This window comes from Ascaphus truei, chromosome 2 (assembly GCF_040206685.1).
Source record: "Ascaphus truei isolate aAscTru1 chromosome 2, aAscTru1.hap1, whole genome shotgun sequence".
Taxonomy (NCBI): Eukaryota; Metazoa; Chordata; class Amphibia; order Anura; family Ascaphidae; genus Ascaphus; species Ascaphus truei.
Genome location: NC_134484.1, coordinates 117,122,701 through 117,148,969, shown reverse-complemented (window position 1 = coordinate 117,148,969; position 26,269 = coordinate 117,122,701). Strand labels below are relative to the sequence as shown.

Genomic DNA, 26,269 nt, shown 5'->3' with positions numbered 1-26,269 from the left:
CTGGTGACCGGCAACCCTTGCTGTCTGTCCCCGCCCGGATACCTGCAACCTGAGCCGGATTTCGCGTACAGATTCCAGCAAGCTTGCATGTACCAAAAGCGATTTCCTGCCTCATCAGCTGTCAACTACAGGTGTAGTAGTCAAGAATACGGAACTGGCAGTGGCTCGGCGCCAGCTGATTGGCAAAGTCTATGGTGAGTAATGTTGCCGTATTTTATTCTTTTTTTTTTTAAAATATCAATATCAATGCACAGTCAAGCGATTCTCCTGTAAGCAATATCATTGGCTGAGCAGCTTCTATAGTAGATACTGAACAATTGGTGGAAAGCTAGGCGCATGCGCATTGGAACCTTCTTGAAACGCATATGCGTGTCATCACATCTACAGTAGGCGCATGCGCACAGGAGACGACCCCCAAGAAAATTATTGGTGGGACTGACTGTGGGAACTTCTTTAGGGGACTGACCATTACAGTAAAACTTGTACTTTTATTTTTCCTCACAAAAGAAAACTTTGTCATCTCATGCGGAAAACGGCAAATGGAGGGATTTCGATGGATAATATCGCTTTGTGCAACGATGCCTGCACATTGCTGAATCGGATTTAAAAAACCACGTACCGGAGTCCACAGCTTAGTGGCCGTTGTTATTGATTAGGATAGAATACTGTAACAGAGCTACATAGAAAACCTGAAACAGTATGCTGTTTTCAGACAGTATACAATACTTTTTTATATACATACTGTATAATAAACCCAGAACAAATAGAGGTGATGATAACGCTCAATACCACACAAATAATCTAAAGTAAGCACAAGGTGCATAGGGAAAATTAACATAGAATGCAAAAAGATGTTGACCAAGGTCACATAAGTCCCTTTATAGCACGCACTCATAGTGCAACAATAATGAATAGTAGGGAGGATATAGTAATCCTTAGAGGAGCCTAACTGATGCCAGTCACCAACAAAAGGCAGGGCTATATGGCGACAGGACATCTAACCTGTTAAAATGAAAATAATAAATGTTTATTAGGATATCAATACGCCGAAACAAGTGAAAAGTATGGAAAAGTGAATTAAAACTTTATTTGTATGACACCATTTACCATCCAGCTACTTTATAGTGATTTATGGAGGGCTACATTAGAATGTGACAAGAGCGTTTGGTTCGCTGTGCATTTAACCCTGTCATTACTAGCCAGCAACATTACTAACCACACTAGCACCTCCCAGCTTGGGGAATATTTTATTCTAAGTTTTAATTCCCTTTTACATACTTTTCACCTGTTTCGGCGTATTGATATCCTAATAAACATTTATTATTTTCATTTTAATGGACAATACATTAGAAATTTCTCTCCATAAATTATCATTGATATGTCTGTCATGGTATGAATTTAAGGTTCCCGTTTGTAAACCTCAGAAATCACATTTTCAATAGTTGAGTTGTCCATATTCTAACAGCAAGCAAGCACAACTCAACAGCCAAAAAGTAATTTGAACAGTATCCAGGCCGAATAGCTGACTAAATTTTCATTGGCTGTTAGCTGCTCACATGACCAGGCTGTCTCGCTGCAATAGCAAACAAGTGTGTCTCCTCTGCTTTTGGTATCCTTGTATCTCACGTGCAGGCTCGTGATCACTATGGCCATTTGCTTTGGAATACACGTTTGTTTGTAGCGCGCTCCGTATCTTGCACTATGGACGAGGCCTTAGGTGGCCATCTTGTTTTTCTTTTTTACATCTGTGTTAAGCTCATGGAATCTTTGTAAATTGGTATTGCGGACCTCCAGTGCCTGCGCTGCACGCGCGCCTGCGAGGCTGGCGGCACGTGCATCAGAGTTCCCCGGTCTGCAGTGAGATGTAGGGGGGGCATGAGGAGGGCACGGCCATGATGTGACCCGGTAGGTTCTCCCTCATTGGCTGAACTGCCGAGGGGCGTGGTCAAGCGCTCCGTAGCTACGTCTACTCACAATTTTAATGCGAGTCTGCCAAAACGCACCGCGGAGGCCCCCCCCTTGCAGCGGGCCCGGCCCCATTGAAGGGAGGCTCTTGTCCCCGCAGCGCTAGCTATGCATTAGCCAGTGGGGACCAAGCCTAAGGCCGAGTTAATAGTGGCGTAGTGCTTGCTCATGCTCGCTGAGGCTCCCTTAGCATACATTCAGAGACCCATTATATGTTATGGTGCCATGCTGAGTGAAAGCTTCCGCTTCCTTGCTCACGCTTGCTGAACCTCGCACAGCTTCAAGCTACAGGCAAACCTGTGTTTCTGTGCTTGCTGGAGAGGAGCTGCGGTCACGTGAACGCACAGCCTCCAATCAGAGCGCAGCTCAGAAATGAGCTTAGACCCAAGGGCGGCCATTGTTCCCTGATCTGACTTTGATCTGACTGATCCTTACCGAATAAATACATTAAAAAACCAGCACCGTTTTTGCCCCCCCAGCTCCGTTTTTGCCCCCCCTCCACCTCTATTTTTGACCACTCCAACACACAGTGACAGACACACACAATGACAGCCACACAGTAACACACACTAAAACACACACACACTAAAACACAAACCACACACACACTAAAAACACACACACTAACAGACACACACACTAACAGACACACACACTAACAGACACACACACAAACAGACACACACACTAACAGACACACACAGTAACAGACACACACACAGTAACAGACACACACACAGTAACAGACACACACACAGTAACAGACACACACACAGTAACAGACACACACACAGTAACAGACACACACACAGTAACAGACACACACACAGTAACAGACACACACACAGTAACAGACACACACACAGTAACAGACACACACACAGTAACAGACACACACACAGTAACAGACACACACACAGTAACAGACACACACACAGTAACAGACACACACACAGTAACAGACACACACACAGTAACAGACACACACACAGTAACAGACACACACACAGTAACAGACACACACACAGTAACAGACACACACACAGTAACAGACACACACACAGTAACAGACACACACACAGTAACAGACACACACACAGTAACAGACACACACACAGTAACAGACACACACAAAGTAACAGACACACACAAAGTAACAGACACACACAAAGTAACAGACACACACAAAGTAACAGACACACACAGTAACAGACACACACAGTAACAGACACACACAGTAACAGACACACACAGTAACAGACAAACACACACACTTCTCCCCCATGCCTGCCTTCCCTCCCCCCTGCCTGCCTTCCCCCCCTGTCCCTGCCTTCCCCCCTGCCCCTCACGCCACCTCCCGTTTCCCGCCTCTGCCTTTCACCCACCCGACACACGCCTGCCGCCTCCCGCCCCTACACACCGACATCACTGACCAGCCGCTGCCCGCACTCACCAGACACCCGCCGCCTCACACCCGCTCACACCCCAGCGGGACCCCCTCCCACAGCCAGCACTCACTACCCACCCGCCACCCGCACTGAACACCCACCCGCCACCTCACACTTTACATAATTTATGTCACCAAAATATACATTGTACTGTGGTGTGTTTACAATAAACCATTTTTAAACATCGTATTACATTTTCTTCCATGTTTCTTATCAACATTATTATACAACCTTTCCACCAAATAGTCAACCTATTGTTCCCCTATTTATACATAATACTACCTATTACGGATTTACATCCCGGGCAACGCCGGGTATATCAGCTAGTAATATAAATATATATAAATATATAAATATATATATATAAATAGATATATATATATATATATATATATATATATCTATTTATATCCTATATATATATCATACATACATATCCATCACACAGATCCCTGTCCCGCCTCCTGCCACACCTCCATCCCACAAGCCCCATCTACCAGAGCACACGCTCTGTCTGATGGGCAAGAACATGAAAAGCAGCCGCTTGGTAAAGCGAGAGGTGAGCATCAGCAAGCAGCGCTGCAGAGCACAGCCACTCTCCACTATAAACTCAGCCTAATAAGGAAGAGAGAACTCTAGAAAGCTTGTCTCATAGTATCAATTAAAAATAAAAAAAAAGTTATCACCTAATACGGAAGTACTCATTTACTGTGTTTTATGTAACTTGTGAGGGACAAGTTACTTTTTTTCTTGACTGGTGAATGTATTTTTAGAGCCCTGAGTATTACACAAAAGGAAGTAGCTAGATGAAATCAAACCCCTCCCAATGTCTCATCCTACTATGTTTTCAAGCAAAATAAAATACTTTTGAGTTGTCAGGTTGTGGCAACAATAGTGTTTAATTTCAAACAGGTCCTACGTGGGACTTCCCTTTTAATTTTATTTTAGGAGGAAATACCCTTGATTACTGTTTTTTAACAGGGGTTCCTAGGGACACTTTGATTCCCCAGGCATTCAGTAAGGGTTCACTGCAATTTTCAGATCATTTGAAAATTGTACCACATACCGAAGTATTTACAATGCCCCTGATCTCAGAAGCACGATTAGAGAGGATTTGAGTTTCACAGAATTTCACAATATTATAATAGGTTTCCTTAACCAAAAGGGGTTGAAAATAGCTACCTTAGGCTGCGTCCACGCTAGCGCTGAGTGTGCTCATGCTTGAGAGCAGTGATAACACAATGCAAAAACCCGGCGCTAATGATGACAACAGTTACCCCAGTCCAATGCAATGTCCATATAGATTGGAAAAGTTCTCTTTGTATTTCAAACAAAACTGAAGTGGTGAAAACTTTAATAAAGATAAAAAACAGCCAAAAGCTTACTTACATAAACTAGGCTGCTGTATAACGACTGACAATGTGCCGTCCGCAGCTTGTAAACAGGTAAGCGAGAGCGCTTCCAGCTCAGTGTGTATCACCACTTACCTGTTTACAAGCTGCGGGCGGCACATTGTCAGTCGTTCTACAGCAGCCTAGTTTATGTAAGTAAGCTTTAGGCTGTTTTTTATCTTTATTAAAGTTTTTTAGCAATCTGCACCATCATCTCTTATGTCATTTCCATTCTGGGAATCCATGGAGAGTACTATTGTATGAGATACCAGGAGAAGGGGCTGACTAAAAATTGACAGAACGTGGGATTCGTGAGGTCCAGGAGAAAACGTTGGTTAAAGCACAGATTCTCTCCACTGAATACAACAACATTACTTTTGTAAGTTGATTACTTTAAAGCAGGCCTGCCCAACTCGTAAAGTGAGAAGGGCCGAACTGCTCCAAGGAAAAAAAATTTGGGCCGCACGGGTTAAATCATCATCATCATCTCTCCTCCAGCACCTCTCCATCATCATCATCCTCATCTATCTCTCATACCCCCCATCTCTCCCCCTCACCCACACAATACCACCCTCCACATCAAAAACACAATACCCCCTCCACATCCCCTCAGCCCATTCCATGTCAGCAGCCCCCCCCCCCAAGTCAGCATCCCCCCCATGTCTCTCTTCCCTCAATATAACACCCTCTCCCCCTCCCCTCAATATGACACTCTCCCCTCCCCTCAATATGACACTCTCCCCTCCCCTCAATATGACTCTCTCCCCCTCCACTCAATATGACACTCTCTCCCCCTCCCCTCAATATGACACTCTCTCCCTCCCCTCAATATGACACTCTCCCCCTCCCCTCAATATGACACTCTCTCCCCCTCCTCTCAATATGACACTCTCTCCCCCTCCTCTCAATATGACTCTCCCCCTCCCTTCAATATGACACTCTCCCCCTCCCCTCAATATGACACTCTCCCCCACCCCTCAATATAACACACTCTCCCCCTCCCCTCAATATAACACACGCTCCCCCTCCCCTCAATATAACACTCTCCCCCTCCCCTCAATATAACACTCTCTCCCCCTCCCCTCAATATGACACTCTCTCTCTCCCTCTTCAATATGACACTCTCCCCCTCCCGTAAATGACACTCTTTCCCCCTCTCCTCAATATGACACTCTCCCCCCCTGCAACTCACATCATACACCCCCTGCACCTCACATCACTTCCCCCCCTGCACCTCACATGTCAGCAGCCCCCCCTCACATGCCAGCAGCCCACCCACCCCTCACATGTCAGCAGCCCCCCCCCCTCACATGTCAGCAGCCCACCCCCCCTCACATGTCAACAGCCCACCCCCCCTCACATGTCAGCAGCCCACCCCCCCTCACATGTCAGCAGCCCACCCCCCCTCACATGTCAGCAGCCCACCCCCCCTCACATGTCAGCAGCCCACCCCCCCTCACATGTCAGCAGCCCACCCCCCTCACATGTCAGCAGCCCACTCCCCCTCACATGTCAGCACCCCACCCTTCACATGTAAGCAGCCCACCCCCCACCAGCCCGTTTTTCACACCCACCCCCCACCAGCCCGTTTTTCTCTCACACACACACACACAGACACACACACACCTCTACCTCTTTTAGATCAGTACATCCTCTCCCCGGAACTAAGCCCCGCCCCCAGCATGCTCTGACCTCCCCGGTATCCTGCATCCTCCTCATGCTGCTTTTGCCCCCGCGCACTGCAAAACCCGGGGCGGGGGGCGGTGGAGGAGGGGAGGGGGATGAATCGCCGCCATTTTTTTAAACTTTAAAAAATAAAAAAATAAAAATGTATTTATTTAATTAACTGGCGCCCAGCCGAGTCACCGCGGGCCACACAGAGAGGCCAGGGGGGCCGCATGCGGCCCGCGGGCCGTATGTTGTGCAGCCCTGCTTTAAAGTCATCTAGAGCTGATACTTGGTGCTTGTTGCTGCGCAATGCTCTCTTTCCCCTTTTTCATTTACCTGTAGGAGGACATTGAGACACCAGCCAGCAGCGGATTCACCACTTCAGTTTTGTTTGAAATACAAAGAGAACTTTTCCAATCTATATGGACATTGCATTGGACTGGGGTAACTGTTGTCATCATTAGCGCCGGGTTTTTGCATTGTGTTATTATTGTCTGTATACAAATTTGTGAGTTATTTGTTAGGTAGGAACCCCACGGCAGCTTACACCAATCACGCACATTTCATTTTATTAGAATTGTTATTTAGCACATTAATGGTCACGGCGCTGAGTTATAGGGTATTTTTATTCACTTAGTCATTTTGAGAGCGGTGATGTCACCAACTCTCCAAGCGCTCGGCTGTCCTGCAATAATTTGGGAGCAGAAATGGGGGGCGTGGCTATTAAGGGAGGGGCATGTAATTGTCTGGATCGGGGCTGGGTGTCTCTGCGTGTCTCTCAAATGTAAAATAATTTACATGAGAAAAGATATGGTTGAAAACTTTCCCAGCTTCAAATTGCAAAGCCAGTTAGTTGTATAACCATCCTCAAACTGATGAGAACCAAAAGATTGAGACAGCTGTCTGTGAGTAGGTTTACCGGCTATGCATTATAACCCAGGTTATGCTGGAAAGCTGTGTAAATGTGGCAGGTATAGGCTTACAGAGGGTCCATGTCAAATCGATTAGAAGCAAAAAGGTAACACTGAGTGCTAATTTGTATGTCATTTACCAGAATCCCTTGTTGCAGTGGAAGCACTGTATGCAAGGAGATATTGGTGAAAAGCGGGGTTACAGACATGTCTGACATGTGAACACGTTCACAAGTGATAGTTTCATTTACTTGAGAAAGGAAGCAATAGTCCCTATTCAAAAATGGTTGCAGATAGTCAAACAATGCAACACAGCTTTATTTCAGATTTTGTAGTTGTGTATGAATGTAGAACATTACAGAACAAACCGCTTTTGATCAACCCTAAATTACAGCCTTTAACCAAATCTATATATTAGAACTTTAAATTGATTACAGGTTGCATAACTCTGTACATACGTTAAGTTACTATTTTATAAAATTGGATATAAATTCTAATTACAAAATGAGAAAGGAAAGCTGCGATTTTACGGAAATGTCTCGAGACATAATTAATGACAAAGACTTTCTATCACATGCATCAGTACTTGTATCATATTGGAAGAATTTATCATGGTTCATACATAATATTTAATAGAGTATCCTAACAGTTAACACTATGCACCTTTCAATATTATTTCTAAGTCCATAGGCACGGCGTGCCCCTACAGAACTCAAAGATGATATTTCTAACAGGATTATGCAGTTTACACGCATCATAGGTTCATAAAACTACATCTATAAAAAAAGGTATCCACAATATAAAACATCTCCACCCTTTCTGGAAGTGTGCCTTGACCAACGTGAAACACTTACGCTTTTTGCTTGCATATGCTTTACATCTACAAAAACGGTTAATAAAGTTCCTTACATTTGACATGCTAGACAGAGGGTTAATAAACTGCCAATGAGAGTTTCCATGCAGTAGTGCCCCAATTGATAACAGTTTAATGAATAATCTCCATACTGTAGATTTATGATACAGTACATGATTCTGCATAATAATAAATTCCTTATATCACACGACACGTGCAAATACTGGGAAATACATGTACTGAATGTTTAAAGAGCCCATCTATATATATATATACACACTTTAACACACACACACACACACACACACAGATAAATTTTACCAGATGGAGGTCCGGGAAAAACGAGACAGCACACAGCCAGGGAAATACAGAAGTATTGTATTCAATAATAATACATGGCACTGTATCCAACGTTTCAGTCATCAGAGTGACCTTCCTCAGGGACGTGCAGTGTGTGAATGCTAGTGAACCACCTTATATACCCACATAAATCAATAAACAATCATACTCACCCGTGTAAGGACCACCAACCCGCGAAAAACCGTGCAGCTGTGCTTGCTGTGAACCACAGACCTGTGCTGGAACGCACCGCCATCTTGCTAATTAGCATAGACCTTCTTACTACAAAGTATGGAAGCCTGCATGAATCAATGCACGCCTCCAGGTTGCCGCGCGCATGCGCCCAACTCGCAACACCTTATGTCTCATTGCGCATGCTACAAGTGTCCACCAGACCCTGCCTTTGCCAGTGCACACAGCGCGCGCCGTGAACTCCAGGCGCGCCTGCGCTGACTTGGCAAATGACAGCCCTGGACAAATGGTACCACTGCGCATGCTCATAAAACCTAAAGAGCCAGTAGCGTCTTAGCAAACAAGACAGGCCAAATGCCCAAAAGGTACTGCGCTTGTGCACTCCGCGTGACGGCGCCCTGTGGACCTGGTGCATACATAGCATATAACAGACACCTGCAAGTGTGTTGATAAGGTGTGCTGAAAAGTGGACAGATGACCAGCTGCAGGATCAGGGCCACGGGGCACAGAAGAGGCACATGTGTGAAAAAACATACATACATATGATGGTACAAAGTTATAAAGATGCTCTAAATGACATATTAAAACGACTACAAAAGCTGTGTGTATAAGGTATATTGTGCAGTACACTAGAAAGTGTGTGCCTGAAACTATGGGCATTATGGGCATTATGGCCATGGGGCATAAGGAAGGCATATGTGGGCTTAAAACACATGTATATGCATGTGTTAGCACAACTAAACTCATGACATGAGCTACTGTTATAGATTAGCTCCATATGATCATCACAATGCTCACATCTCGTCCATAATACATTGCCTTATGACAGCGGTGCGCAAACTGGGGGGTTCGCAAGATTATTTAGGGGGGGCGCAGGAAGCAGCGGCGATTTTGCCAGGTGCAGAGGAAAAAAAGCCGTCTGCAGCTGCAATTTTTCTTTTGGCCATTAGGTGGCGCTGTGCTACACAGCAGCATCTCCTTGCTTCCTGAATCAGCGTGTGTGACATGGGGAGAGGGGGTGAGTGAGACTTGGACATGTGGGAGGGAGACATGGACATGGGGGAGGGAGACATGGACATGGGGGAGGGAGACTTGGACATGGGGGAGGGAGACTTGGACATGGGGGAGGGAGACTTGGACATGGGGGAGGGAGACTTGGACATGGGGGAGGGAGACTTGGACATGGGGGAGGGAGACTTGGACATGGGGGAGGGAGACTGGGACATGGGGGAGGGAGACTGGGATATGGGGGGTGAGATTGGGACATGGGGGGGGTGATACTGGGACACGGGGGGTGAGACTGGGACATAGGGGGGGTGAGACTGGGACATGGGGGTGAGACTGGGACATGGGGGGTTGAGACTGGGATATGGGGGGGTGAGACTGGGACATGGGGGGTGAGACTGGGACATGGGGGGGGGGGTGATACTGGGACATGGGGGAGTGAGTGTGAGACTGGGACTTGGGGGAGTGAGTGTGGGACTGGGACTTGGGGGAGTGAGTGTGAGACTGGGACTTGGCGGAGTGAGTGTGAGACTGGGACTTGGCGGAGTGAGTGTGAGACTGGGACTTGGCGGAGTGAGTGTGAGACTGGGACTTGGGGGATTGAGTGTGAGACTGGGACATGGGGAGTGAGTGAGAGACTGGGCATGGGGATGGGTGTGAGTGACATGAGGGGGGTGAGAGTGTGATATGGGGAGTGGGGTGAGAGTGAGTGTGACATGGGGAGGGGGGTGAAAGAGCTACATGGGGAGGGGGTGAGAGAGAGACATGTGGATGAGAGAGACACTGGAGGGAGAGAGACACACAATGGCTGGAGGGAGAGTGTGAGAGAGACACCGGGTGGAGGGAGAAACAATAGCTGGAGGGAGAGTGCAAGAGAGACACTGGAGGGAGGGAGAGACAATGGCTGGAAGGAGTGAGAGACAATGGGGGGGGAGGGAGAGAGACACTAGGGGGAGGGAGAAAGAGAGAGAGACACACAGGGGGAGGGAAAGAGAGTGGGGGAGACAGAGGGGAGGGATAGAGAGGGACTGGAGGGGGAGTGAGAAATACAGGGAGAGGGAGAGACTGGGAGAGGGGAGAGAGGTCCTGAGAGGTTCTAATGTGGCGGGAAGAGAGAGATTAATAATACAGCAGAAATGGGGACGCTATTAGACAAATATCATAATATTTATTTTTAAGTTATGTAATTTGTGTTATAAATACTTTTTTTGTAGACGCGTGGCGGGGGCGTTACAGAGCTGGTTCGCCCTCAATGTCTGAACCAGCTCACGTGCGCTGACGTCATGTGATTTTGATTACATCAGGCAGGGGGGGCCCGAGAAATTTCATGGATGAAAAGGGGGGCTCGGCATAAAAAGTTTGCTCACCCCTGCCTTATGCAACAGATTGAAACCACATCCACAACTAATAAATGAGCTATCAAAACAAACTTAAGTGCATACACCATCAACTAGGGTTAACCACGTGAGGGTAACATAACAGTGAACACAAAGTGCAACAACATGAAAAAGGCTGATATAAAAAATATCAATAAAAATCACAAAAATCACAAAAAACACCCTAAGTATAGATCCTCATTAAGGCCAAACGGTGCCATAGTCCTGAGCTCAAAAATATGCCTTGCTTCACTCTGCAGCAAGAGTCTATTTCTGTCCCCCCCCTCGTGCAGGCGCTAGGACCTGCATGATAGGCATACACTTGAACGTTCCCAATGAATGTTTTAGATCTCTAAAGTGTTTGGCTACCGGAAGGCATTTGAACTCATGGTCATTGACATCAGATAATAACGCTTTACGTATTGTTGACCGGTGTATGGCGATACGTTCTTTTAACATTCTCACAGTTTTTCCAATGTAAAAAAAGCCGCATGGGCATTTGATCAGGTATATTACAAATCTGGATTCACAGTTGAGGAATTGGCGAATTTTGATCTTTAGCCCACTATGTGGGTGACAGTATGAGGATCCAACCTGCATGTACTGGCAGTTCGTGCACCCCTTACACTTGTAAGAGCCTGGCTTTTGGGTCAGTCAGGTTTTGTTTTTGGCGTATTTGCCCACGGGATCCGCTTGTGCGATCATGTCCCCAATTGATGGTCCACGCCGGAAGCAAAATAGGGGTGGTTCACGAAAATATTGTCCTATCCTGTCGTCATTCGTTAGAACGTGTCAGTTTTCTTTCACACTACGTTGAATGCATGTAGATGCAGTGCTGAACGTGCTGATCACATTGAATCTTTTATTTTGTTCCGCCCTTGGTCGGCCACTCTCAAGGGCCTTTCTATCCAGTGCTGTAACACGATCTAAAGCGTACTTGACATCTGCTGGGCTGTATCCCCTCTCGAGGAACCGGGTCGCCATGGTCATCAAAGCTACATCTACCTTCCCTGGATCGCTAGTAATTCGTTTTACTCTCAGCAGTTGTGAATAAGGTAAACCTTTTTTGAGAGGAACTGGTTGATGGCTGGACGCATGGAGTAGCGTGTTCTTATCCGTTGCTTTCTGATAAAGCCTCGTTGCCAGTGTGCCACCTTTTTTATACACCATTGTGTCAAGGAATGGTATTTCCAATTCACTGTAGCACAGTGTGAATCTTATTTTGGATGGAAAACTGTTCAAATGTTCCACAAAGATGTTCAATTCTGTAGTGTCCCCACTCCATAGGATGAAAATGTCATCGATATAGCGTACGTACTTTTGAATGTGCTGTGCATATGGGGCATCATATAAGATATGGGTTTGTTCGTACATGTCCATATACAAATTGGCATACGAGGGTGCCATGTTTGAGCCCATGGCAGTCCCGCTCAGTTGTAAATAATAAGTCCTTTCAAATCTGAAAAAGTTTTTGTTCAAAATTATTTCCATGAGAAGTAGTAGGAACTCCGATGGTGGGCCGGTGGTTATAGTTCTGTTCGACAATTTGCTCCGAATTGCGTCCAAACCCTCTCTGTGCGGGATGTTCGTGTACAGGCTTGTTACGTCAAGTGTAAACAATATACACTTGGAGGGATCAAAAGTCAGGTTATTAATATGTGCCATGAAATCAGTCGTGTCCTTTACGTATGTAGCCATACAGGCTACCAATGGCTGCAAGTAGAAATACACATATTGCGATAATGGATGACATAATGAGGATCGGGCAGAGATGATCTGTCTACCTGGTGGATGAGTAACAGACTTATGTATTTTCGGGATGGTGTACAGGACAGGCATTTTCGGGTGCTGCTGGGTGAGGAATTTGCCGGTGTCTTCTGAAATCCACCCGTTGGTTATTCCCAGTTGTATAATTGAATCAATATCAGCTTTATACGTCAATGTTGGGTCTCTGGACAACCGCATGTATGTTTCTTCATCCGCCAATTGTCGCTTGACCTCTTCCTTGTAATAAAGGTAGTCCAAAACAACAATTCCTCCGCCCTTATCGGCGGCTCTGATGATGATGTTTTTATTCTGTTTCAAGGTCTTAACTGCATGTCTCTCATCATAGTTGAGATTTTGAAAGCTTATTTTCTGTGTCTTTATCTTGATTCGGGTTTCTTTACCCAAGAGATTCATGAATGTAGAAATGCTGTGATTGGACACTTGCGGGTCAAACGTGCTTTTGACTTTAAAGCTGGTTGTCACTGGGTCAGGAGCGGGGAGCACTTCAGGTCTAGAGAAGAAATCTTTGAGCTTCAGGTGCCTGTTCAGATTGAAGAGGTCGACTTCACACTTAAACGCGTCCTGTTAGTAAGTGGGCACAAAGCCCAGGCCTTTGTGCAGGATGCTAGTTTCGGCCACTGTAAGGACATGTTCAGAAAGATTAAAAATTACCGTCTCCTGGGGGGTTGTTTCGATCCCCTTCCCCTGCTGGGGTTGCGTTCGGGATAGCGCCGTTTTTCGGCCTCCTCGCCTGGTCTTCCTCCGACATCTGCGGACCCCAGTGGCGGCTTGGTTCTCCCGTCCTGTCCTTGGCCTAAAAAAGACAGCTCTGCTGATGCATTATCTGTAGTGGTATCTATGGCATCGGATAGTTCCGTGTCGCTTGTATTATACCCAGATTTGTTTTACGCACCACGCCTTCTCCGGGGCTGTCCTCGCTGCTGTCCCAGTACACCTGTTGTCAAATGCCTTCCGGTAGCCAAACACTTTAGAGATCTAAAACATTCATTGGCAACGTTCAGGTGTATGCCTATCATGCAGGTCCTAGCACCCACACGAGGGGGGGACAGAAATAGACTCTTGCTGCAGAGTGAAGCAAGGCATATTTTTGAGCTCAGGACTATGGCACCGTTTGGCCTTAATGAGGATCTATACTTAGGGTGTTTTTTGTGATTTTTGTGATTTTTATTGATATTTTTTATATCAGCCTTTTTCATGTTGTTGCACTTTGTGTTCACTGTTATGTTACCCTCACGTGGTTAACCCTAGTTGATGGTGTATGCACTTAAGTTTGTTTTGATAGCTCATTTATTAGTTGTGGATGTGGTTTCAATCTGTTGCATAAGGCGATGTATTATGGACGAGATGTGAGCATTGTGATGATTATGGAGCTAGTCTATAACAGTAGTTCATGTCATGAGTTTAGTTGTGCTAACACATGCATATACATGTGTTTCAAGCCCACATATGCCTTCCTTATGCCCCATGGCCATAATGCCCATAGTTTCAGGCACACACGTTCTAGTGTACCGCACAATATACCTTATACACACAGCTTTTGTAGTCGTTTTAATATGTCATTTAGAGCATCTTTATAACTTTGTGCCATCATATGTATGTATGTTTTTCCACACATGTGCTTCTTCTGTGCCCCGTGGCCCTGATGCTGCAGCTGGTCATCTGTCCACTTTTCAGCACACCTTATCAACACACTTGCAGGTGTCTGTTATATGCTATGTATGCACCAGGTCCACAGGGCGCCGTCACGCGGCGTGCACACGCGCAGTACCTATTGGGCATTTGGTCTGTCTTGTTTGCTAAGACGCTACTGGCTCTTTAGGTTTAATGAGCATGCAAAGTGGTACCATTCGTCCAGGGCTGTCATTTGCCAAGTCAGCGCAGGCGCGCCTGGAGTTCACTGCGCACGCTGTGTGCACTGGCAAAGGCAGGGTCTGGTGGACACTTGTAGCATGCGCAATGTGACAAAGGTGTTACGAGTTGGGCGCATGCGCGCGGCAACCTGGAGGCGTGCATTGATTCATGCAGGCTTCCATAATTTGTAGTAAGAAGGTCTATGCTAATTAGCAAGATGGCGGTGCGTTCCAGCACAGGTCTGTGGTTCACAGCAAGCACAGCTGCATGTTTTTTCGCAGGTTTGTGGTCCTTACACGGGTGAGTATGATTGTTTATTGATTTATGTGGGTATATAAGGTGGTTCACTAGCATTCACACACTGCACGTCACTGAGGAAGGTCACTCTCTGATGACCGAAACGTTGGATGCAGTGCCATGTATTATTATTGAATACAATACTTCTGTATTTCCCTGGCTGTGTGCCGTCTCGTTTTTCCCGGACCTCCATCTGGTAAAATTTATCTGTGTATATGTGCATATGGGACAAGCATCAGTGGATTATCAGTTTACAGTCTGCCAACTGTATATGTATATGCATCTCCCAAGTCCTTGCTTAAAAGCTGTGTTTAAAGCAGCATGCATTGACTAAGGGTTGCTCATGTAATGTGAGCATGAGATAAAAAGTGGCACTGTGTGCTCATTTGCATGTCATTTCCCAGAATCCCTTGCTGCAGTGGAAGTGCTGTTTGCTGGGTGATAATGGTAAAAGACAGGGTTGCAGACCTGTCTAAGACATGCAAATGAATATACAGGAATATTTACAGTTGCTTTATGCTTTACTGTGGAGGGTTTTAGTCACTTTTTTTACCCACCATAACCTTAATAGTTGTGTCGACAAACCTATACATTTGCACACCCCGGGCGAGTGGATTTAACATCGTGGCGAGCGCCTATTTGCCCAAGCAGCACACGTTTGGTACTAGGTGGCGAGTAGATTTTTTTGTTCGGCGAGTAGACTTTTTGGTGATTTGTCGACGTGTGTGTGTGTGTGTGTGTGTGTGTGTGTGTATATATATATATATATATCTGGGATGAGATGCAAAGCCATTAAACCCACTCACAGACATGTTTCAACCTTGATGGGTATCATCAGTGTGAGGTTGGTCTTAATGGCTAAGCAGGTTTGAGACTAGACTAGGTAATCACCACTACTATTAAGGTTATGGTGGGTAAAAAAAAGTGACAAAAACCCTCCACAGTAAAGCATAAAGCAACTGTAAATATTACTGTATGTTCATTTGCATGTCTTAGATGATACCCATCAAGGTTGAAACATGTATGTGAGTGGGTTTAATGGCTTTGCATCTCATCCCAGCCTGTCTAAAAGCTGTGTTTAAAACAGCATGCATTGGCTTGAGGATTGGCTTGTGTAATACGAGCTTGAGACAAAAAGGTGGCACTGAGTGCTCATTTGCATGTCATTTCCCAGAATCCCTTGCTGCAGTGGAAGCGCTGTATGCTGGGTGACAATGGGGAAAGACAGGGTTGCAAACCTGTCTAAGACATGCAAATGAACATACAGTAATATTTACAGTTGCTTTATGCTTTACTGTGGAGGGTTTTTGTCACTTTTTTTACCCACCATAACCTTAATAGTATGTGTGTGTGTGTATATATATATATATATATATATATATATATATATATATATATATATATATATATATATATATATATTTTTTTTTTTTTTTTTTTTTTAAATATTGCATGTATTGCAGGGTCCCCCTGGTGCCCAGTGTCCCCTTACCTCCAGGCGCGGTTATGCATGACAGCAGAGGCAGGGACAGGTGTGGGCAGCACTGCGGGGCAGTATGGAGCGGCGATCGGCTCAACGCCATATTGTGTATGCTCGCGCATGCACAGAAGCAGTTGCGCATGCGCAATAGTTTTCAAAGTGCGGCAGCCATCCTGTTACACCTTGCGCATGCGCTGGAGGTCCTGAGCAGCGGCCATTACACCCAAAGGCCCCACAGGGGGACTACAACACCCAGCAGCCACTGGGGCTGTTAGATCACATGGCGCGAGCCAGCCAATCGGGCTGCAGCAATCCCCTATGGCAGAAAGATACTTTTCACACGTTTGCAACCACGCCAGTCGAAGCAGGGACAAGGAAGGGGTAGGTTATATATGCAGGTGTCTATGGCACCTGCACTAGGCCAGATACCCCATATTAGGCCCCAGCTAGGCCCCGACTCCCCTCAGCTTGTGGTTGCTGCAGGGACAGGCCCATAGATAGGGACACTGCCCCTGTAGCATAATAGTGAGGGACACAGCCAGGACACCCTGCAACCTGGCATCCAGTGGTCTGGGACCAGATCACCACTTCAAGCAAAGAACACTCTTCATGGTGACACCACCCAACGTAGAGGCGGAGGCTTCGCGGTTCAGCACTTCGGATCCCTCCATGGATCCCATCTTCATCTGCGCACCCGGGTGTGGACACACCCAGCAGGTACCCAACTCACCAGTGCATGAACTCAACACTTTAGTGGGGAAGCGCTGTCTCACATTTGGGTGGGCTGGCTCTTGGGGGACACTGGGACAGTCCTGTGCCTAGAGCACCTCAGCATATTGGGGCAAACCCCACCGGGGTATGGACACTGTGTTGGGGAGGCACAGTGAGGGATTACGGCCTTGTGAGGGTGTATATAATTATTGTTTTGGTTTATGCTGTGTATAGTAAACTGTTATGCTTTACACGTGTGCATTCTTTATTGCCTTGTAACAGGGTCATTCCACACAGTATAATCCCATTAAAGGTGAAGGCTCTACCGAACGATCATTCAGGTATACCCCAGGTTCCCAGTAGCGGAGACTCAGCTCTCCTGTACACCACAGGTATAGCACCACACATATACCATAGCCACACATCTCCCAGGGGGTGGGGGAAAGTGTGCTACACATAAAATGTTAAATAAAATTGACTTCTAAGCTAATGGAGCCAAAAGTGATGAAATCCCAAAAGAAAGCAATAAGATATCCATATTTTCTTTTTTGGAATCAGCCTTTATTAATTTGTGATGTTATTTATGACCCTACAAAGGTAGTGTGCATGGTGATTCATTGCCAATCCATTGGCTTCTGCTTCTTCACAAAACAGACAACAGAGAAGCCCAATGCTACATCCAACATGACAAAAATACACAGTAAAATACTTTTTTATTCTCTTGAATATAGATACAATGTGGTCTTTCTCCCTCCTAATATAGGTAAATTAGAATTTTAATCCTAATAGAGGTATATTAGTATTTTATCTGGTAGTGTTAGGACTTGCGAACAGGGTCTGCCTTGTCGCGGCTCGGAAACTTACAATGCTTTTGCCAAAGGGTTAAACTAAAAGACCCTTTTTCACGAGAATATATAAGTATTTTACTGTGTATTTTTATCCTGTTGGATGTAGCATTGGTCTTATCTGTCGTCTGTTGTAAACATATGCCACGCTCAATAGCACACCTTTTTGACGGACACACACACACACACACACTTTGTGGGGGCTCAGGGGTTCCCAAAAAGAGCTTGCTGGGGTTTTGTGTTTTCTTCACAAAACAGCATAAACCTGTCCAATCCTTCTCTTCACCTTAACGATTTACACGTCAGCCACAAGGAAATTACAGGTTTGTGTTGTTCTGCAAGAAGGAAAAATCACAGGTATAGGTATTTCAAATGTACTTCAGGCATTCATGGCCATACATTAATACTTTTTTGTATAGAGCCAACATATTCCGCAGAGCAGTACAATGTGGGGAGGACAGACAATTACAGTATAGAAAATAAGAGTACATATATGTGAAGACACACTGAAAACAGGAAGGACGTTCCTGCCCCAAGCAGCTGACAAACTAAACACAGATCAAAGATCGGTGTCACCCGACTCATGAAACCACTGACTTTATTAAGGTAATAATTAATGCATTTCGATGCAGCAGTGAACGCATTTCTAAGACTGCTTACAAGTGAAAAAGATGTGTGAATGTGTCCTCTTTCCCCACTTTACAAAGAGTCTCTTACAAGAGAGAATATAGTCAGCCTTTGTGAAAGAATTTGGTACTTTCCATTGCAAAAAATGTGCTGTGTATCTTACTTACATACTACTACACCACGACCACAAGCTGACGTCAACCAGGGAAAAAATGGGGCAATTGTTGATACAGACAGCAGAGAGGCATATTCAAGATTGCAGTCAGTGTCAATTTAATGGCAAAACAAGTTTCATAAACAGCTAGCATCTGATTTTGTTTTATTTATTTTAGTTCCTTATGATGTTTGTTTACAGTCAGTTGCTTTACATGTGGGGAGGACAAAGTGGAATGACATTATGGCTGTAAATATTGACAAACAACGTACCTGCCAAGGTCTGAGTGTGGCTTGTGGGTACAGGGACAAAAACAAGTGCCTTTGTAAATTTTACGCTCCTCTTTGCAAAACAGACTTTCAACTCTGCTTTCGAATGGCTATACATGGAGAGAACAAGTGAAACTACCTCCAAATGAGTCCTCCCTCACATTCTATACATAGCTAAAACCAGTAGTTCTTTCTTTTGTTGCAAAGATACGCCCTTTCCTGTTGCGCTTCTGCTACAATTCTAACGCAGGCCCCCATTCTCTCCCGACTTGACTATTGTAACTTTCTGATGTCCGACCTCCCTGCCTCTCACCTCTCTGCTCTTTAATCTATCCTAAACACTGATGCTAGAATCACTTTACTCTCTCCTAAATCTGTCTCAGCGCGACTCCTGCTGACATCCCTATCCTGGCTTCCTATCAAATCCTGTATTACACACAAAATTATCCTAAATTTTAAGGCCATATACTCCTCCTTACATTTCAGCTGAAATTGCGCGCTATCCCAAATCTTGCGTTTTGCTTAAGAATGTTTTTTCTCTACCCCTTTTGTATCTAAAGCCCTCTCCCACCTAAACACTTTCACTAACTGCCCCACACCTCTGGATTGTCCTTCCCTCAAAATTCAACCAACATCCTCACCACCTTTAAGAGCCATCTTAAAACACACCTCTTTAACGAAGCACATGGGTAGCTCTGTGGCCGATACTATACACCTCAAACATTGACCTTGGTCACCTGTAAACGCACTTCTCAAAACACCCTCTTATTGTCTCTGTACGTTCTTCCTACTTACTACTTCAAATGTAAGCTCTTCGGAGCAAGGACTCCTTTTCCTAATGTTACTTTTATGTTGGAAGCAGTTAGTCCTATTATGCATTATATTAGGTCAACGCTATTATGGCTTTGAAGCGCAATGTACATAGATGGCACTAGATAAATAAAGATATACATACATGAGGGAGTTTTGAAAAGTATATTGCCACGCTAATCCCAAACAGGATGATATACAGGCTGCAAGCTTTTGTGCATATTTCATGGCAAAATAAAGCTAAATAAACAATGTGGGCTATGTATCCAAATCTGATTCCAGCAAAACTGGAGCAAAGAAACGTCACATATACATATGAACACAAAAAGAAAAAGAGGGTTTGTTGAAAGCACACGAAAAATATGTGAAAGTACAAAATGGATTTTATTAGCAATACAAAACACAAAAATAATATTAAAATATACCTAAACACATTTGTTCATGTGTTGCTGATCGGCCGATCTCCATTGCATTTACAGGGGAAATTATTTTCCCCTGGATTTGCATTATCATACCTATGTATTTTGCATGTTACATATTTTGGGTCTCTACATTTTTATTGTGTATTCTTTGGTTCAGCAGTGTTCATTTAGTATGTGTTTAGGTATATTTTTATATTATTTTTGTGTTTTGTATTGCTAATAAAATCCATTTTGTACTTTCACATATTTTTCGTGTGCTTTCAACAAACCCTCTTTTTCTTTTTGTGTTCGTATATCATATTGGGTTGTTAGCACCGCCAGAGGGTAAATTTAACCCCTACATCTGGCCTAGTGATTTATTTTGATTTATGGGGGATGGTTTTGATTGCGGCACCAAGTGTGTGTGTGTGTGTGTGTGTGTGTGTGTGTGTATATATGTATGTGTATACATACATATACAGTGTTCGACAAACCTATACATTTGAACGCCCCGGGCGAGTGGATTTAACATCGTGGCGAGCTCCTATTGGCCCAAGCAACACGTGTGGTACTAGGTGGCGAGTAGATTTTTTGGTGATTTGTCGACCACTGTATATATGTATATGTATATATATATATATATATACACACACACACCACACACCACACACCACACACCACACACCACACACATTTTTTTTAATGTTTAAGAAGAACACCTTTGTGTGGGATTTTATTCTTTTATAAAGCAGAAATTGCATGTTTGCTCCAGGTTGAACCATTTGTTTTAAATAGAGACTTAAATACATAACCCCTGAAGGGATTTTTGTTTTGTTTGTTTTTAGTCCACCAGTTTGTTGATGGTCAACTGGTTTCCCTGGCAGACAGGAAGACCTCTAAGGCTGAGTCCATAGAAGGCACGTCCGTGCTGAGCCGTGCGGATGCTCCGCGCTGAGTCCCTGCATCCACCATGAGGATGTCTTTAGAGGGGGCCCACGCGAGCGTCCGCAGGCATGCTGAGGCGCTGGATTTTTCAGCCGACAGCCAAACTGTTTTTCAGGGCGCTGTCGGCTGAAAACATCCAATCAGTGCGGAACAGCGTCAACGTCACTGCGCCGTGACGTTGGTGCGTCGCGGGCGATTGGCCCAGCGACATCACTGACCCGCCTCCCTCAGTCTCCCCCCGCCTCCCGATCGCTGGCTCCCCTGCATGGGCATGAAATTGCGCAGATTTCAGCAGGCGAGCGTCAGTGCGCCTCAGCCCTGCTACCCCCTCTGTGGCCCCAGCCTAAGAGACACCACAGCCGTCACTGACCAGGAGTGCTCCTCCAATGTAAATGAGGATCACTTTAATTACTCAGAGCTCCCCATGGTCCTATCACTACAAGGCGCCGCTTTGTGGTGGTTATATCTATCGAGCCATGAGAGGTATAAAACAGCAGCACCGCAGACCCAGGCATTGCCATGATATGTCCCAGTATTACATTTCAGGACAAGCTCGGCCGCCTCGGTCTGTTTAACTCCACTTTTATGTCTGTTTACTGCCAGCAGCTAATACATGTAAGGAGAAGGACGTGGCGACTGCAACCGACAACATAGCCGACAGGGCCCAAATAAGTGTGATTTGGGGATGTGGATTAGTGACTCGATAACCTCCGGCAGCTAAGAGGCTCGGGGGCCTGTGTGTATTGAGAAATCTCGGGGGGGGGGGGGGTCGGGGGGGAAAGCTTGACACCTCTAAAACAAACCCCAACTAAACATACTGCGTCAAAGGCTGAGCCGCGGGTCACTGGGGGGGGGGGGGGTAACTGCGGGAGAGAGGGGCCACTGCGGGGTGGGGGGTGTCACTGCGGGGGGTGGGGGGCGGGGGCACGTAAGCTCCACCACTCGAGCTCAAGCCCCCGAGCGAGACCGATGTGTTGTAACTTACCATTCGGAGCCGGGCACCGTACATCAAGGAGCCAGAGCTTTTTCCGACACGCAGCGCCTCCTCTTTACCCTCTTCGGGTAACGGTCAGGTTAAGGATGCGGATTTTGGGAGGGGGGAGGCTGTTTGAGCGCTGACAGGGCCGAGGCGCGCGATGGGCCTCCGACCGCCGTGTCACTTGTTTGTTTTGATGCGTGCGGGGGATTGTGGGAGGAGAGGGGATCGTGCTGAACAGCTGAGAAGATGTAAACAGTGTGGCCACGTGACCGGTTGACGCAACCGCCAATCGCTGAGGGTCAGGAGCATGGTTGCTGTCGGTGACGTCACTGCAGAGGGCGGCGCACTTCCCTTGGTATGGGGTAGGGATTTGTGTAGTGTTTTTCGGTCTTTTGTTTGTGAATGTAAATGCAATCCGAAGGTATATAAACACTTAATTATTTTACATTTCAGTAAATATGGAATTAAATACATAAATTACTGTAAAATATAACCCTTAAAAATTATAGCGGTCGATTACCATAATTATAAATATTAAATGTAGCCAGGACTGGTTTTTGGCTACCAGTCTGCCCTTCTCCTGGCAGTAAGCCCTGGTAAGAGCAGGCTGCCAGGACTAATCCTGGATTTTCTCCACCCACAGCAGCTTCAGTGAGTCACAGGGGAGGCGGTGCAACTAGGCCTGTGTGTGTCCAATCACGGACTCAGACCTGGTTCCTGCTTTTCTTGTACTGAGGCTGCGGTCCCAGTCAGCACTGTAGAACGCGCAACCGGGGTGGGCAGGGGGGTTGGCGCGTGCACAGCGCTTCACCGCGCTTCACCGCGATCTGCGGTCTTGGGAGAGAAGGAGAGAATGCGACGAGAGGGTGCGTGGTGAGGGTTTTGTGGGGGCGTGACCATGACCTCACGCGGCTGGTTCACCCTCATTGACTGAACTGCCGGTGGGGGCGTGGCCACGCCGCTATCGCGAGTTCCAAATACAATTTTTTTGTATTTGAGAAAACTCGTCGTAGAGCGCAGCTGCCAAATGCGAGCCGAGGCAGGTACTGGGCCCGGTCTGATTCCCGGTCACGCCTCGAACGCACAGGGACCGCAGCCTTAGGAGTGAGACCATACCCCTGGCTCTAATAGGGAGTCAGGGAAGAGCAATGACTGCTGTGGGGGCCCTGTACTCGCAGTGGAGGTCCAGGGTACATCCTGAGGTTGAAGCTCCAAGAACTGCTGTAACTACTGTGTGAGCTGTGTATGCTGACCATCTGCAATGTGTACCAATAAAGTGTGTTCCTGTTACAATATACCTTCCTGCCTGAGACTGCAATCTATCAGGGGGAGAGGAAGTAAGTTCTCCTGCAGGGATTGTCACCACATTCCTGGGGCCTGCAAGAGATGGAGGCGCTGTCACCGTGAGTACGAATCAGTTACTACCCTAGAAGCCTGTTCTGTTCTCCTCCACAACACTGCAGGAGACTCAGATCAACTGTGAGCCAGCAGGTATGCACCTCACCACACCGTGTAGCAGTGAAATCTCCCAGAGGAGGGTTGGGGGGGGGGGGGGGGGAAGCAGGGGACATGGGTTACATAAATATTTTATTTATATATTATTAATATTAATGAACTGGTTTTTTTCTTCTTCTTTTACTTCCTAAAAGAAGTAACTTATATATGTGTAGCCATGGCTGATCCAGACTGCCATTGACCCCCCCCTCATGCTGACTCTCTGAGTGACAGAAGAGGTGGTGCCACAAGGGTCTATGTAAAACCAATTATGGTGCATACCTTGTGCCCTCCCCTTCTGGTGCATCAGAGAGGAAGTGCTAAATTATAGCAGTTCAGATCCCACCCTCCTTGGGTGTTGAAGCAAGAAGTTGAGCTCGTGGCTGGGAGTGAGACATGCAGTCAGTCCCTCATGGGCTGACTGAGCAAGAGAGATTATAGGCCTCAAGTCTACCAGAGAGCCAAAGCACCATCCAGAGGTCTGGGGACCAGATCAATCCTCATTCGTTTGCTGTACTGCTAGCAGTGGCTGCTACAATAAATCATCCCTTTTTATAAACGCCTGCCTGAGCTCTCAGTCTATTGGGTAGGGTATGGATGGAATCTGCCGTAGTGGGAGACTGACTCTGGAAATACTGGAGCCCACTGGAGCTGGAGGCGCTGACACCCTGAGTGAACATTGAAGATCCACAAAAGCCTGTCCTGTTCCCTACACCATCGCAGACCACTCAGCTCTCCTGGACCCTCGCAGGTATGCACACACCACAAACAGCAGTAACCAGTAGTACATCTTCCAGAGAGGAGGGGGGACTGTGTTACATATGTATTTAAACATACAGTATGTAGGAAATACCTTATTCTATTTTGAAAAACATATGCTCGGTTATTTTGTTTTCTTTATTCCACTGGAAGTTTAGTATGGTTTTTTTTCATGTGCTCTCAAGCAATCTGCAACTGGGCTGTTTTATAGCAAAAAAAAATGGTTTCAACTTTTTGTGCTCAATAACAAGCTGTAGAACATTTTAAGCGTAGCCATGGCGGGGTGTGGCTTCTATTCTACTCTGCATTGACATATCAGTCCTGGTACCAGCAAGCAGTGTTGGGATCAATCATGGGGTTTCCCCACTCAAGGCAGTACCCTTGAGTCACAGGGGAAGAGGTGGGATTAGGTCTGAGGTTGCCAAATCCTGGGTTCTGACCTGGTACCCTCCCCCTGCTGTGTTTAAGGGGGTTGCATCCTAAATTATAGTTAGTTGGTCTCTACCATTAAGAGAGACAAGGTATCACACCCAAGCTTCTATGCACTGGCAGGCCCAGGTTAACTTCCCTTTGGGGGAGTGAGTGATTACCTATACCCCTGGTCCTGCTAGAGGGCTGGGAAAGAACTAGGACTGCTGCGGGGGCCCTTGACCTGTAGTGAAGGTGCAGGGACCATTTCAAGTTTGAGACCAGAACTGTGACTGCATTGGTCAGAGCTGCCAAGTGGCTGCGCTGGGAGAAGAAGAGAATAGGGGGCACGGCCACGCAGCAAATGGACAGAGGCTGGACTGTGCTATAGAAAAAACTTTATTATGGCATGGATATTTAAAAAAGAGAGAGAGGAAGGCACCCCCCGCAACTCTGAGTTGCGGGGGTGCCTTCCTCTCTCTCTTTTTTAAATATCCATGCCATAATAAAGTTTTTTCTATAGCACAGTCCAGCCTCTGTCCATTTGCTGCACGGACGTGCCCGCTGTCCTTCCTCCTCGGTGAGGTTACTTTGCCTACAATTTGTCTAATACAGCTTGGAGCACGCCGAAGACTGGATGGACTTTGAAGATGTCAGTGAGTAAATTGATTTTTATTCATTAACTTGTTGTGGAGTTTCCCCAGGTGTTGTGGCTCATATAGTTGCGAGACAAAAAAGGGGTTTGGGTGGGTCCTAGGACTTCCCCCAGACATCCCTAGACAGTCACCGCCAGACCACATCCCAACTAGGGGTTTATGATATTACACAGCTTCTCCATACTCTGCTCCTCCGGACACAGCAGCATACATATCAGTGAAGTGGTTTCAAGCCCTGCAGCACTGGTTAAATGAGGGGTTAATATTCCTCAATGTTCTCCTCAGCAGAAGAGAATAAACCGGTTCCTGTTTCATATACCTCCTGCCTGGTGTGTAATCTTTCTGTGGGGATAGGAAACCGTTCTACTGTAGGAGATTACCTTCAGCCATCTGGAGCCTACAGCAGATGGAGGCGCTGAGTACCATGGAGTAAATGTTTGGTATGTACCCCAGAAGCCTGTTCTGCAGTCCCCCCAATGATTGGCGGACACCTCAGCCTCTTGTGAGCCTACAGGTAGCATGCACCAGACACCTGGTAACGGAATTCTCCCATAGGGTGGAGGAAAAGACCGTTACTTAAGTTTATATTAATGATAATTATTTTTCTTTAGCCTTGTATGAGTACTGATATCTGCAACATTTAGAAA

At 46.1% G+C, this 26,269-nt stretch overlaps 1 protein-coding gene and 1 long non-coding RNA gene across 4 annotated transcripts in view; one reads left to right on the top strand and one right to left on the bottom strand.

Moving 5' to 3' along the window:
- PCMTD1 (protein-L-isoaspartate (D-aspartate) O-methyltransferase domain containing 1) overlaps positions 1-22,629 on the bottom strand; it is a 67,604-nt gene extending 44,975 nt beyond the window's left edge. Inside the window, exons 1-2 of one of the 3 annotated variants that reach the window (XM_075584461.1) lie at positions 22,312-22,629; positions 6,947-13,729 (exon numbers count right to left, since the gene is read on the bottom strand). In XM_075584461.1, the coding sequence (XP_075440576.1) occupies positions 11,941-13,329 (1,389 nt within the window). In that variant the 5' untranslated portion in view covers positions 13,330-13,729; positions 22,312-22,629 and the 3' untranslated portion in view covers positions 6,947-11,940. Of the gene's footprint in view, positions 1-6,946; positions 13,730-22,311 lie in introns of those variants that run through there. The other 2 variants (XM_075584464.1, XM_075584462.1) reach the window with 2 other exon arrangements.
- Positions 22,261-26,269, top strand: part of LOC142485528 (uncharacterized) — a 38,979-nt gene continuing 34,970 nt past the window's right edge. Inside the window, exon 1 of the long non-coding RNA XR_012798563.1 lies at positions 22,261-22,660. This is a non-coding gene — a long non-coding RNA (uncharacterized LOC142485528). The remainder of the gene's footprint in view (positions 22,661-26,269) is intronic.